Genomic DNA, 13,107 nt, shown 5'->3' with positions numbered 1-13,107 from the left:
CATGTTGTAATTTTATGATGTTAGAATGACTAATAGAATTCAATAAATAAAAGATGGATAGTAGTAAAAATATGAAACAGGCACAAAGTGTAATAGAATAATCCATCACTAGAGGGCAGCATTATATCATAGTAAAGATTCCTTCAGGACGACGACGATGGGTTGAACGTGTTCGTCATAGGAAGACTGGAAAACCAACAGGATGTCTATGAGTATTTTAAACAATGGTACAATGAAGACAGGATAAAAGAATACATGTACTGTAGGACATTTCTTTCAGAAATGAGCTTGTCAGATATTAGATGTATTTATTTATGGTGGCTTTTCAGTAAAGTTTGCACCAACTAAGAGATGGCCTCATGGCGGCTGGTGCCTGGCCTTCACATCCAGGTCTTACATATTGTTTTCAGCTTGGTAACGATGCATATTCCAGCTAATCTAAGAGGGTTTTTCAATAGTTTATTTAGTTCAAGAAGTATGAGAAATTTCTTAACGCGTATAAACACTTCATCCTTCAGTTCATCACAATCATTCAAAATCAACACATCTGAAGATAGATGGTTTTAACTGGACAGGGACGGTATGAAATATGGGAGTAAAAAGTACAAACCCCAATTCCAATGAAGTTGGGACGTTGTGTAAAACGTAAATAAAAACAGAATACAATGATTTGCAAATCCTTCAACCTATATTCAATTGACTACACTACAAATACAATATATTTAATGTTCAAACTGATAAACTTTATTGTTTTTTGCAAATATTCACTCATTTTGAATTTGATGCCTGCAACACGTTTCAAAAAAGACAGGGGGCACTGTGTTATATCACCTTTCCTTTTAACACTCAATAAGCATTTGGGAATTGAGGACTAATTGTTAAAGCTTTGTAGGTGCAATTCTTTCCCATTCTTGCTTGATGCAAGACTTCAGTTGCTCGACAGTCTGGGGTCTCCGTTGCTGTATTTTGCGCTCATAATGCACAACCCATTTTCAATGGGAGACAGGCCTGGACTGCAGGCAGGCCAGTCTATCACTCTTTGATGATACTATGGACTGTAGATGAGGAAATCCCTAAATTCATTGCAATTATACGTTGAGAAACGTTGTTCTTAAACTGTTGGACTACATGGTTAGGCAGTTGTTCACAAAGTGGTGAACCTCGCCTCATCCTTGCTTGTGAACGACTGAGCCTTTTGTGCTACGTTTACACGTGGCCGGCTATTTTCATAAGTCTTGTCCCGCTTGTCTTGTCTATTTTTTCTAAATAAAGATTGTGGGCCAACTCCTTTTCTAATCCTCTCACGACTAATTCTTTCTTTTTGGTGAACTGATCACTTTTGTGCAGCTACGACATATCCACTGTTTAGGAATTCTGTTAATGTGACGGCAAGTTTGGTGAAAATACACTTGAAACTTTTGAACTGAACAAAAACCTGACACACAGACCAACATGTTCCGTACTCCTGGCTCACTGCAGCAGCACCACTGTTGACCATGATTTTGAAATATTGCTGCTGGTTTTGGAGCAGAAAAATACTTGGCAATTAGCTCTGGAATTATACATTTCTTAAAAAAATCTTCTAGCCGCAGTGGCATCAGGGCTTGCCAGTATTATCCCATCTAAAGCAATTACACCTTGCCACATTAATAAGAGCAATCTGAATATCAGGAAAGTTGGCTAAAAGTAATCTGGGTTGATTTGAATGGGCTACAGTATAGGCTAATTATAAAATACCAGTATTAACGATGAATCTATAGCGTAATAGTTATTCAAATTGTTTTCACAGAATACATTGAAATAATAGGTCAACAATGTTCATCATAATGTCCATTGTAACAATAGCCCCCAAAAGTCTAAATTTGTTTGTCTCATAACATGATCTCAATAAATACAGTTTGAGGAATGTTGCCTTAAGTAGTGTTTACTCAACTTCAAAGTTTACTGTACAACTCAATGCAATTTGGCCACAAGATGCCAATTCATTTTAAAAGTTACAGTATACAAACCCTGATTAAAAAGTACATTTGTGACTAGATTTTATTTCATAAAAAAAAAAATCTGGTCTTCATTTTATAAAATATTCTCATTGCAGTCATGGGGGGGGTGGGGATCTGGGTTTATTCTGTAAATAATGACAGTAGATATCAGCAGAGGACACATTATTATAGGTTGATGGATCCTGTGATGTGTGCTGCCTGTGGTCTCACACAAACAAATACATTGTTATGGAAAAATGACTGTGCGGATTGTTTTCCCTTGAAACCATATGAAGGAAAGTTACCAACTGTTCAAGGACCTGCAAAACTGCACTCACATTCACATTCATTGTAATAGAATAAAATCTAGTCACAAATGTACTTTTTAATCAGGGTTTGTATACTGTAACTTTTAAAATGAATTGGCATCTTGTGGCCAAATTGCATTGAGTTGTACAGTAAACGTTGAAGTTGAGTAAACACTACTTAAGGCAACATTCCTCAAACTGTATTTATTGAGATCATGTTATGAGACAAACAAATTTAGACTTTTGATGGGATAATACTGGCAAGCCCTGATGCCACTGCGGCTAGAAGATTTTTTTAAGAAATGTATAATTCCAGAGCTAATTGCCAAGTATTTTTCTGCTCCAAAACCAGCAGCAATATTTCAAAATCATGGTCAACAGTGGTGCTACTGCAGTGAGCCAGGAGTACGGAACATATTGGTCTGTGTGTCAGGTTTTTGTTCAGTTCAAAAGTTTCAAGTGTATTTTCACTTTCACAAACTTGCCTTCGCATTAAAAGAATTCCTAAACAGTGGATATGTCGTAGCTGCACAAAAGTGATCAGTTCACCAAAAAGAAAGAATTAGTCGTGAGAGGATTAGAAAAGGAGTTGGCCCACAATCTTTATTTAGAAAAAATAGACAAGACAAGCGGGACAAGACTAAACGTTGTACATTTGGTGACATGACAGGAAACTGTAACAGCAGAAGAAAAGAAATCAAGGGGTAATATAATAAAAAAAAGAAATGCTATTAAATAAATATAACTATTGTAATACTTATTTGTTGTCATTATTGCCTAATAGTCATTATCTCCCTAAAACAATTAATCCTCCTTGGTTTAGGCATCTTACATTCACCAACACTGCACCAACAGGCCACAGTATTACACTATACGCATACACAGCATGTTGCACATCGACACCAATCTGCAATACATTACGTCAATACAGTGTTTGAAAAGCTATGAAACAGCAGTCAAATCAACGCCAAAATAATAAGCCAAAAAAAATTCAAAAGACATATTAATTCTCATCTTAATTAAAGCCAGCATGTACTGCTGAAATAATGTTAGGGTGGACTTACATTTGAGATAGGGAGCTACAAAATGAACACTGTCATTAGTAGTGAATATGTTTGTAAACCAGTGAGGATATTAACCCTTTTATCATTGTTTTGTAGACTCATCTAATAATAATACATTTTATTTATATAGCATACAGTAAAACCAGCACATATAGCACATTAAAAAAAGATAAGCAATTAAACCAACATATAAAACAAGCATATTAAAAGCAAATAAAGACAAGAAAACCAGTAACTATCAGGTGAGAAATATAAGACTATAGTATGTGGAAAGCTAATCTGAGGAGGTGCGTTTTGATTAGTGTTTTGAATGTGTCCAGGTCAGTACAGACACGGATGTGTATGGGTAGGGAGTTCCAGAGGGAGGGGGCTGCAATGGTGAAAGCTCTGTCCCACCAGCTACGGTGCGTGGTCCTCAGTGGTGGGGAGAGGAGGTTTGTGTCAGAGGAGCAGAGGTTACGGGGGGATTGTGGCGGTGGAGCAGGTCTGTGAGGAAGGAGCCTGGTTATGGAGGGCTTTGTGGGTGAGGAGGACTTTAAACTGGATGCGCTGGGAAACAGGGAGCCAGTGGAGGCTCTGAAGGACGGGAGTCATGTGATCACGGGAACGGGTGTGGGTGAGTAGTCAGGCAGTAGACTTTTTGGATGTATTCCATTCTCATTCAGTGCAGTTGTATCCATTTTCTCCTTTAACAACATATTCATTTATCAGAGCTTGGCATTCCAACTCAAGAGATTGAATGTGTTTTTAAAAAAAAAATGTACTCTCTCATGGTGAAGTTGCTGGATCGTCATTTTCATCGGGAAAAGGCAGAATATTTTCATTTTCAAGTTCTTTGTTGATGTTAAATTCCTTCACCTGGTCTGCAGTAGGATGCTTGCTGTTGTCTTGAGGACAATCTGTCAGATTTATTACTGCTGCAGCTGATGGCTTTGCTGCTTTCTCTATTCTTTGAAGTGTGTTCTTCTGTCTTCTGTTGACTACATCTAACCTAATTCTTCTTTTTCTCTTCTCCGGGGATGGAACATGATTGAAGATTGAAGGAACGTAATCAGGTGACAGAGGGTTGTCACTCTTTTCCCCTAAAACATAAGTACATAGAAACAACATCAGAATCAGCTTTATTGGCCAGGTTTGAGTAAACAAACAAGGAATTTGACTCTGGTTAATCTTTGCTCTAAAGTACAACACTCACTTAACATATAAAGAATAAAAACAGAGGACAGTAAGACATATAAAAAATACTGTTAAGTGTAGAGTATAACAATACAATAGAATTTACAATTTTACAAAATCTATACAAAAGAGAGGGAAGGAATAGTGCAATATCAGTCAGTATAGTCTGAGATTTTAGGATTTAAATATGAATACAGTGCTTCTTTTAGGTTAGCTAACATTAGCCTTTGTAATCCACACAAAATCCATGCCATACTGCATAGGTAGAACTTACCTTTTCGTAATAACTAATGGTTGTGGCTAGAAAGGAAAGGAACGTGGCAAGCTAGCTACATAGATAAGATATTTCTGTTACGTTACCTGATATGAAGTGGTCACAGAATAACCGAAATCCATTGTTTGTGGGCTCCCATCGCTCGGTTTGGTTGAAGCTTGAAGTGTCTGTGGGGGGAGATGAGATGTGCTGTAGTTGTGGGGGGAGTGGGCAGACCACAGGGGGGTGAGGGGGGAGGTGTGGGAGCAAGAGATGGGGGGGGGGAGTAGGCAGGGAGGGGCTGTGGGGTGTTGGTGGAGTGGTAGAAGAGGGAGGAGATGGCTGTGAGTTAAACCTGTTAAAGTAACAGTTTAGCTGCAGCTTCCTGTGAGCTCACTTGTTTCATGTTTCTGCATGGACATGTTGCATTCATCTCTCCATTGTTGGCAGGCTATATAGATAAATTTGCCCTTACCTTTGCAGTCCTGTTTTCACTTATTAGTCATAGGTGTGACATGTTCGTTATATCCAAGGCACTTGCCAAGGTTTGCTGCGTTGCCATAGCCAGCTGCAGCAGCCAAGTTTACCTACTACTTTACTTGTCTCAAACACCTATCTATCTATCTATCTAGTTTTGTTTGTATTTTTGATACTAATACAAATTTCAAGAAATTCTTATAGATTTCATTTAATAAAATATGCTATGCTTTGAATGAATGTGTGTCTAAATGTTTTTCCACAAAAGTAAAAAAAAATTAGGAGTGAGTATTTTCGTCACCTAATACTATTGCAACTATTTTGTGGAGTTGCTGAAAACGGTGTTGCTAAAATGGAGCGTTTCAGACAGAAGATGAATACATTTAGACAGACAGTTTGACAAAAGAGTTTTTTTTTTTTTATTATTACACATTTAAAAGTGTTCTAGTTGAAACCCTTAAATGAGTGAAGAGGGACGTTACCAGTGTTTCTTGTAGTCTTTAACAAATGAAGGAGCACTTTGTGGCACTCATTCTCAAATTTGTATTTGTGGAGACTACAATTGATCAGACATTGAACCCTCCAAATACTGACCCAATTGTAATTTTACACATGCTAAAATAGTGGGCTCTTAAGAGTACTTTGTACTTTCGGAATACATAAGGTGTAGTGTTTTTAGCCTTTAAAATTCCCAAAGCATGAGCATAAGTGTAAGGAATGGATTCAAATGTGAGTATATGTGCTCTGACGTGAGCTATAATTGTTATCATGCCCCGCTAACAAGCTTACTGTTATCAGACTTTAGAGTAACGTTATCAACTTATGTTAACAAAAAAACATTTCAATTACATTTTTATTCATAATAGCCTACCACTATAATACTGTGGATAACTTGGTCCAATCTGCAATACAAGAAAAATGCAGTTTCTTTTTTTCTTCATGTCCTCAGCATGGATCGAGTGAAGATGCAGATTTTTTTGCTTGATGTTTTAACCTCAGACATTTACCACTACAGTGTATATCAGCACCATCAACAGCTACATCAGACCCTTTTACAGTTTATAAAAAGAATCCACCTTAAACATTAAAAAGTCTCTTTTCTCTAAAAAGTCTCCTAACCCTTCAGCCAGCTCACTGAGTTTAAGCGTAACATTAGCTGATGCTAGCTAGCTACAGCTGATGAAATCACCTGGCAACAGTTTCATTCAGCCAACAAAATTCACGGTAGTTTGCTCAGAAATTAAAAGCCTGCCAACTTGTGTGAAATCGTGAAATTTCAAAAAATACTTTGAATGTCATTAGCAACTCTGCCACCGTCCATGTGCCATGTGCTGTGCTGAATGGAAATCTTGACGGTTATAGCAACAGTAGCCTATGTATGAGTGGTGGGGCTTATCCAACCGTCAATTATTAACCCACATTTTTATCCATTGTTAAAAGTAAGACTACACCAAAAATCAATAAAAGGAAGCAGAACTACCCAAATGAATATGAAATCAGGTTTATTCCAGATGTTTCAGTGGTACAAATTCACAATAAATCTGGTTTCTTTTTTTATTCAGAGTGGAAATGGAGGTAAAGGAGGATCAAAACACCATTTATTTACTGTAGTGGAGAGCTCATTTTCCCTCTGAACAGGAGAAGAAAAGAGGATTCCAAATTTCAAATATGAAAGTGTTATAGGTGGCTGCTTTTGATGATGTCAAAATGTCAAAATGCACAACAAAATGACCTATGTGAGACAACAGATGAGACATTGCAGATAGGAGGAGTTATCCCATGTTTGCTTTAAAATGGCCAACCACATTTGGACCTCCTGTGCAAATCTAAGAACTGCTGTTGGCATTTTATGTGCAATGACTGTTGCCTTGTAAGGATTCTCTGTCATGACACTACAAGTATTCTCTTGTCTGCATGACAGCAGATCCAGCAACCAAAAGACAGCCAGAGAGGACTGACTCAGATCTTTCTTGTTCTTTCTCTGCCTCTACTTCTATTTTGATGTAATCTTTGACTCTCTGTAGGTAGGTGGTGCCAAAGAGGGAGCAGCAACACAGTAACTAAACCAAAGAGAGCTGTGCCATTACATGGATCTGCCATCTGAGAATTGTCAAATGCAAATGTTTGTGAGGCTGCTGTGTCTCCAAGGAGAGAAATTATGGGGTTTATGGAAGCTTTTAAAAGTGGTTGTCAGGTAGAGGGGAGAAGAACAAAATAGAAAAAGAGTGAAATAAAGACAACTGCTGTTTTTAATAACGGCGGCTAGAGACTTGGCTGGTGGTCTTTTTTGTGATGAAACTGCTGCTGCTGCCGCCGCCGCTGCTAAAGCCGCCGCCGCCGCCGCTGCTAAAGCCGCCGCCGCCGCCGCCGCTGCTAAAGCCGCCGCCGCCGCTGCTAAAGCCGCCGCCGCTGCTGTAGCCACCACCGGACATGGACATCCCGCCGCCAAAGCTGCTGCTGCCATAACCGCCGCCGCCGCCGCCACCACCGGCACCAAAGCCCAGACCATATCCGCCGCCGCCTCCGCCACCGCCACCTAGTGATCAGATTAAGTCATTTTATTAGAGATGACAGGAATGAGAATTCCGTTATGTCTTATGCTCTTTTCATTTAAACTCAACCAAACTGAAGCTTTTGTTATTTGTATATTGATGAACTGATTTAGAAATGACTTTAACAGTGAAGATATATGCTGATACATACCGCTGCTTGAGGACTGTATGTGGATGGTTGCATTTTCACCGCCATGGCCAATTCTGCAGAGAGGTATACAAATTAGCAATTTTAGCTGCTGGTGTTGCTTCCCGCACATTGTAATGCAATGCAATCTCTTAGTGTTTCAGAAGATTAAATGTATGGGAACTCAAAGTAGCTAAGCCTTCACCTTAATTCCTCTCCTTCCAGAAGCTTCCTGTAGGTGGCGATCTCAATGTCCAGAGCCAGCTTGACGTTCATGAGCTCCTGGTACTCGCGGACCTGGCGGGCCATGTCCTGTTTGGCTCTCTGCAGGGCTTCCTCCAGGTCTCTAATGCGGGCCTTGGCGTCCTTCACTGCCAGCTCACCGCGCTCCTCAGCCTCAGCGATCTGGGCCTCCAGGTTTGCCCGCTGCGAGGTTGGAAAGTTAGCAGAAGCTTCAGAAGTGTACATAATATATGTAATTCAAAATGTCTTCTGTTCAGCATCTGTGTTTTAAAATACATATAACCATGTAACTGTTCTAAGATATACCTGTCCCTTGACTGCCTCAATCTCATTCTGTAGGCGGCTAATCATGCGGTTCAGCTCAGCAATCTCACTCTTGGTGTTGCGAAGTTCATCTCCGGTCTGGCCTGCAGTGCTCTGCATCTCCTGGTACTGAAGGAATACGATTACAAATAATTGTTATTGCAGATTCCATGGACCGACCTCTCCGTTTGTATTTCACATTGCAGGACGTGTGTGCCATATTGGAGGTGTTGGTGAACATGCTTTCTCTCACTACCTACCTTCTGTTGATACCATGATTCAGCATCAGCACGGCTCTGGTTGGCGATGGCCTCGTACTGAGCCTTGACTTCAGCCACAATGGAGTCCATGTCCAAATCGCGGCTGTTGTCCATCGTCACGATGACTGAGGTGTCCTTGATCTGTCCCTGGAGCTCACGAAGTTCCTGCACAAGAGATATGTGTATTTAAATTTTTTTAAATTAAAGCAGTATGTATTTCTGTTATGTATCCGTGCCCACCAGTGCCCTTTAATGTTCCCTTTAATGTCCCCTTTAAAAGCACAGAAATAGAGATGATAGGACTCAGGTGTGGTAGATTTTTCTTACAGCCTCATAGACAGCTCTGAGGAAGTTAATCTCATCCTGCAGGGCGTCAACCTTGGCCTCCAGTTCAACCTTGTTCATGTAGGCACCATCTACATCCTGTAAGTTGAGAAGAAGCAAATGCTCTGCATTGGTGATTGGTCAGAGGAAAAGCAATCATTCATTCCACTGTTGTTAAGGACATGGTGGAGCTTTGTAATCGCAGATCAATTCTCACCTTCTTAAGGAGCACAAACTCATTCTCCACAGAAGCACGTTTGTTGATTTCATCTTCATATCTGACACAAACAGTGGAAAAAATTAGCTGATGGAAAATGACTGTGGGCATCAACTACTGTAGGCTAGCCGTTGTGTTCAAATATGTGATAAGCTTGATTTCCTGCACTGGTATTCACTCACTTGTTCTTGAAGTCCTCCACAAGTCCCTGCATGTTCCTGAGCTCTCCCTCCAGCTTAATCTTCTCATTGCCGAGCCCGTCCAGCTGTCTGCGCAGGTTGGCGATGTAGGCCTCGAACATGGCGTCGATGTTGGAGCGGGTGGTGGTCTGTTCTTGCAGCAGGTTCCACTTGGTCTCCAGCATTTTGTTCTGCTGCTCCAGGAAGCGAACCTAAAAGGGAAAATCATTTCATGTTTAGATCCACTCTCACTTAGGGAAATATGTTTATTTCAATTTGAATGCAAAACCATATTAATCAGATCATGTAATTAATTCAATAATAGGACCACATAAAACACTGGAAATAATCCACATTATAGAGTTGTGTGCTTGTCAATGTCTGTTTTCATTTGATCACTTTCAGCAAACTACAAATCAAACTATATTTACTGTTGCTTTTCTTCCTGATCAGGCATGCTCACTGCAAGGTAACAAAGATGTTTGTCTTCTTTCTTTTACTTTGATCAGGTGATCCATAGAGCCACACCTTTGTGTGGCTTTACCACACAACAAGCTCTTGTATGCAACAATACTGGCTGCTGTTTTAAAATGCCCCTGGGGAAGGGATGATTCAGACATAATCCACTGTGCAGTCTCTCTGCACAGTATAGTTGAACTGTACTTGTTCTAATCAGATCATTATGTTTAAACATCTGACTTGATCCTGATGAACACGTTTCAAAGCCTGTTCCCATAAAACTGAAAATGCATGCGAGGCACAGTTCATTGCTCTGACATCTGGTTTTGAACCCTGGAGAATATGGAGCCCATCCCTCAATTTTGGGTGTGTACAGTGCGTATGTCTGTAAGCTTTCTTTCTTTTTTTAAAGACGAGGTGAGTTGTACCATGCCAAACCTCAGCCTAGCCCCTTCTATCATGCCACTCCCTCGCCTCCGGGATTCATACTTTCACTGAGTGAACTTGCCTGCCACACCCCCTTAGTCATTATTGTTAAATGCCTGAAGATATAAACTGTCCCATTGATTGAGTGGCGATGCTTTAGAGATAAACCATTTGTGTACAAGCATTTTATGTAGTAGAAATACTAAATTAAAATGTTACATAACAGGAAAGTAATGTTTAATTGCACAATATATATTAGCTGTAATAGTCAGAAGTCTACTTTGAATGGACAGGATGGGATCAGATTACCAATGTGAAGATAGATGAGGTGTGGTATGAACTTAGCATTTTCTCTCACAGGGTGTGGTTAGCTTTGCTTGAGAGAAAAGGTCTCTCACGTTTTTTTTTACAAGGTCTTCATTTATACATGAAAGTGTAGATGTGTGAATTATTTTAAACTTAATTATTGTATCACAACTCATTGTAGTAAAAATGAATGACATAAGTTCATGCAAAGACTTGTATTATGCAATGCATTGAAAATAGTTGGGGAAAGATGGGGTCCACTTTCTGCAGAACAGTTGAAAGCTTGTAAGTCCTTGCTGCCATGGGAATTGGTGATAACCTGATCCCTTCTTTCCCTCATACTGAGAGCCACCAGTCACTGGATACGATCACTCTAGTGTTTCCTACCTCTCTCTCTATACAGAGACAGCTGACAAGGGGCCATTTTTGTTCAAAGAGAAACTAAAGGTCAGGTTTCAGTGCAAATGCTAGCTGATGCAGAGCATCGCTTTGAGAACACAGCGTAAGATGAGAGGTGACTACAGAGAAGTTTTGGACGATCATATTTATACTAATAACATTGTGCTCCGTAGTAGAAGTCTTCAGAGTAAGCTCTAGCTAGTCCCTTTGTGTGCACATTATTCAGGTTTGGATCAGTTACTGTGTAATATTTAATGAGCCCAGGTGGCCCCTTAGGGAAAGTCTGTTGCAGCTACAGTATATGTTTCCACAAACCAATGAACTCTGTGTGCAGTGCATCCACTATCTAGTCCTCATATATCATGTTCCCCAGTTCATTCATAGCAACATCCATTATTTAACCAAATTAGAGTTAACATATCAAAAACACACTGCATTTAAATAGAGTTTATGACATGTAAGAACATTTTAAATGGTGTGGGACATAAACTTAACATAGAAAAGGGGTACTCACCTTGTCAATGAAGCTGGCGAAGCGGTTGTTTAGAGTCTTGATCTGCTCTTTCTCATGGGTTCGGACAGTCTGGATGTTGGGGTCGATCTCAAGGTTCAGGGGGGCCAGCAGGCTCTGGTTGACTTGGACGTTTGTGATGGGCATTCCCATACCGCCGCCGCCGCCACCACCACCACCCATACCCAGACCACTGAAACCATAAGCACTGAAACCGCCGCCACCACCACCTGCACCACCTCCACCACCAGCGCCATAACCACTGCCGAAACCACCACCAAAACCACCACCGAAACCACCACCACCACCACCACCACCACTGCTAAAGTTTTGTCGCACTGAGACACTTGACACTCTGGCTGGCTGCATGAACGACATGGATCTTGAGGAAAATTGGCGGCCACCACCACCACCGCCACCACCACCGGCATAGCTACCACTACTAAAGCTTAAACCACCGCCGCCACCGCCTCCTCCACTAGAAAATCCTCCACCACTGGACCGGACGCTCATTCTCGTACTTTTGGTCATCATCTTGATGGCCGGTTTTGTTTCCTCTGAAAGGAAAGAATCCACAGAGAAAAGGGGGAGCAGAGAAAGAGAGGTATGGCAAAGCAGTGGAGCACACAAAGAGGAGAGTCAAGTCCCTCTAAGTATCTTCTCCCTGTCTGTGGTAGACTTTTTATATGTCAACTGTGGAGGAGGTACCAGTGAGCTCCACCTCCTCTGTAACTCCCCCTTAACCCTCCTCCAATTACATGGAGCCTGGAAGGTGCACTGGCTCAGGGCAACTCAGCCTGTCAGACAGGTAACAGTGCCACTCCTGTAAAGTCATTGACGCTAGACACACCCATGTGCTCGCAGAGGAGTGGCATCAGAGCAAAGGGCTGAGAGGGGAGGAAAGACATGTTGGTAATGGCATTTTTTCTTGATTAGCAAGGGGCTTTCTGAGAGGTTTGGGAGGGTGGGGCGGTAACTTCACTGATCCACCATTTTCTGCTTTCCATCATCTTGCAAGATAGATAAAATGTGAATATTTAGAGCTTTAACTAAAGGTTACATTTAAAAAATCTCACTGGATTTGCAAAACACATTCTGACCATGCTGCTGTTAAAGTTGACCCTTTATATGTTTGAATGTATTATGTGTAATGTATGTATTATATGTATGCATTTGTGCAATTAGCAATGTACTTACCCTCTGCACAGAACTCGATGGATAATGCTTATTTCAAGGACACAATTGTTTTCGTGGTGAGTGGAGGAGAATAATAAAGTGATCTAAGGATAAATAGGTAAAGAACTAAACTAAATCTAGAATTCCAGAGTTATTTGTTTCCTTCGTGTTATTTATGCATTCAGGCCTGCAGTATGTTGGTGCTTGAGGACACTGTCCATACTATCTTCAACACTCATATATTCATACAGTGACTTTTCTGATCACCAAGGCACTACATTTTTAACTTAGTTACACATTTTGAACATTTGTATGTTTTACCTTTAAAAAGGTCATTTTCAACTTTTTTTTTTTTGCAATTGCATCTA

General features: G+C 40.5%; 1 protein-coding gene across 1 annotated transcript; it reads right to left on the bottom strand.

Annotated features, from left to right (window-relative positions):
- Nucleotides 1–6,742: 6,742 nt before the first annotated feature.
- Nucleotides 6,743–12,196, bottom strand: LOC144520556 (keratin, type II cytoskeletal 8-like). Its single transcript, XM_078254338.1, has 9 exons — nucleotides 11,567–12,196; nucleotides 9,466–9,674; nucleotides 9,284–9,344; nucleotides 9,070–9,165; nucleotides 8,743–8,907; nucleotides 8,486–8,611; nucleotides 8,142–8,362; nucleotides 7,961–8,013; nucleotides 6,743–7,793 (listed from the first exon to the last, which is right to left on the bottom strand). The coding sequence occupies exons 1-9, from the start codon at nucleotides 12,095–12,097 to the stop codon at nucleotides 7,507–7,509; spliced, it is 1,749 nt and encodes a 582-aa protein (XP_078110464.1). The 5' UTR covers nucleotides 12,098–12,196; the 3' UTR covers nucleotides 6,743–7,506.
- Between the last annotated feature and the right edge of the window lie 911 nt (nucleotides 12,197–13,107).

This window comes from Sander vitreus, chromosome 7 (assembly GCF_031162955.1).
Source record: "Sander vitreus isolate 19-12246 chromosome 7, sanVit1, whole genome shotgun sequence".
Lineage (NCBI taxonomy): Eukaryota > Metazoa > Chordata > Actinopteri > Perciformes > Percidae > Sander > Sander vitreus.
The sequence above is the reverse complement of the archived record's forward strand: the minus strand, read 5'-3'. Positions and strand labels throughout refer to the sequence as shown.

Bases quoted from the DNA above. Each gene is read 5' to 3' on its own strand.
- LOC144520556 (XM_078254338.1), bottom strand. From the start codon at position 12,097: ATGATGACCAAAAGTACGAGAATGAGCGTCCGGTCCAGTGGTGGAGGA. The intron at 9,345-9,465 runs GTGAGTGAATAC...TGTTTGTGTCAG, and splicing joins GTGGAGGACTTCAAGAACAA to ATATGAAGATGAAATCAACA. The intron at 9,166-9,283 runs GTGAGAATTGAT...CTCAACTTACAG, and splicing joins AGTTTGTGCTCCTTAAGAAG to GATGTAGATGGTGCCTACAT.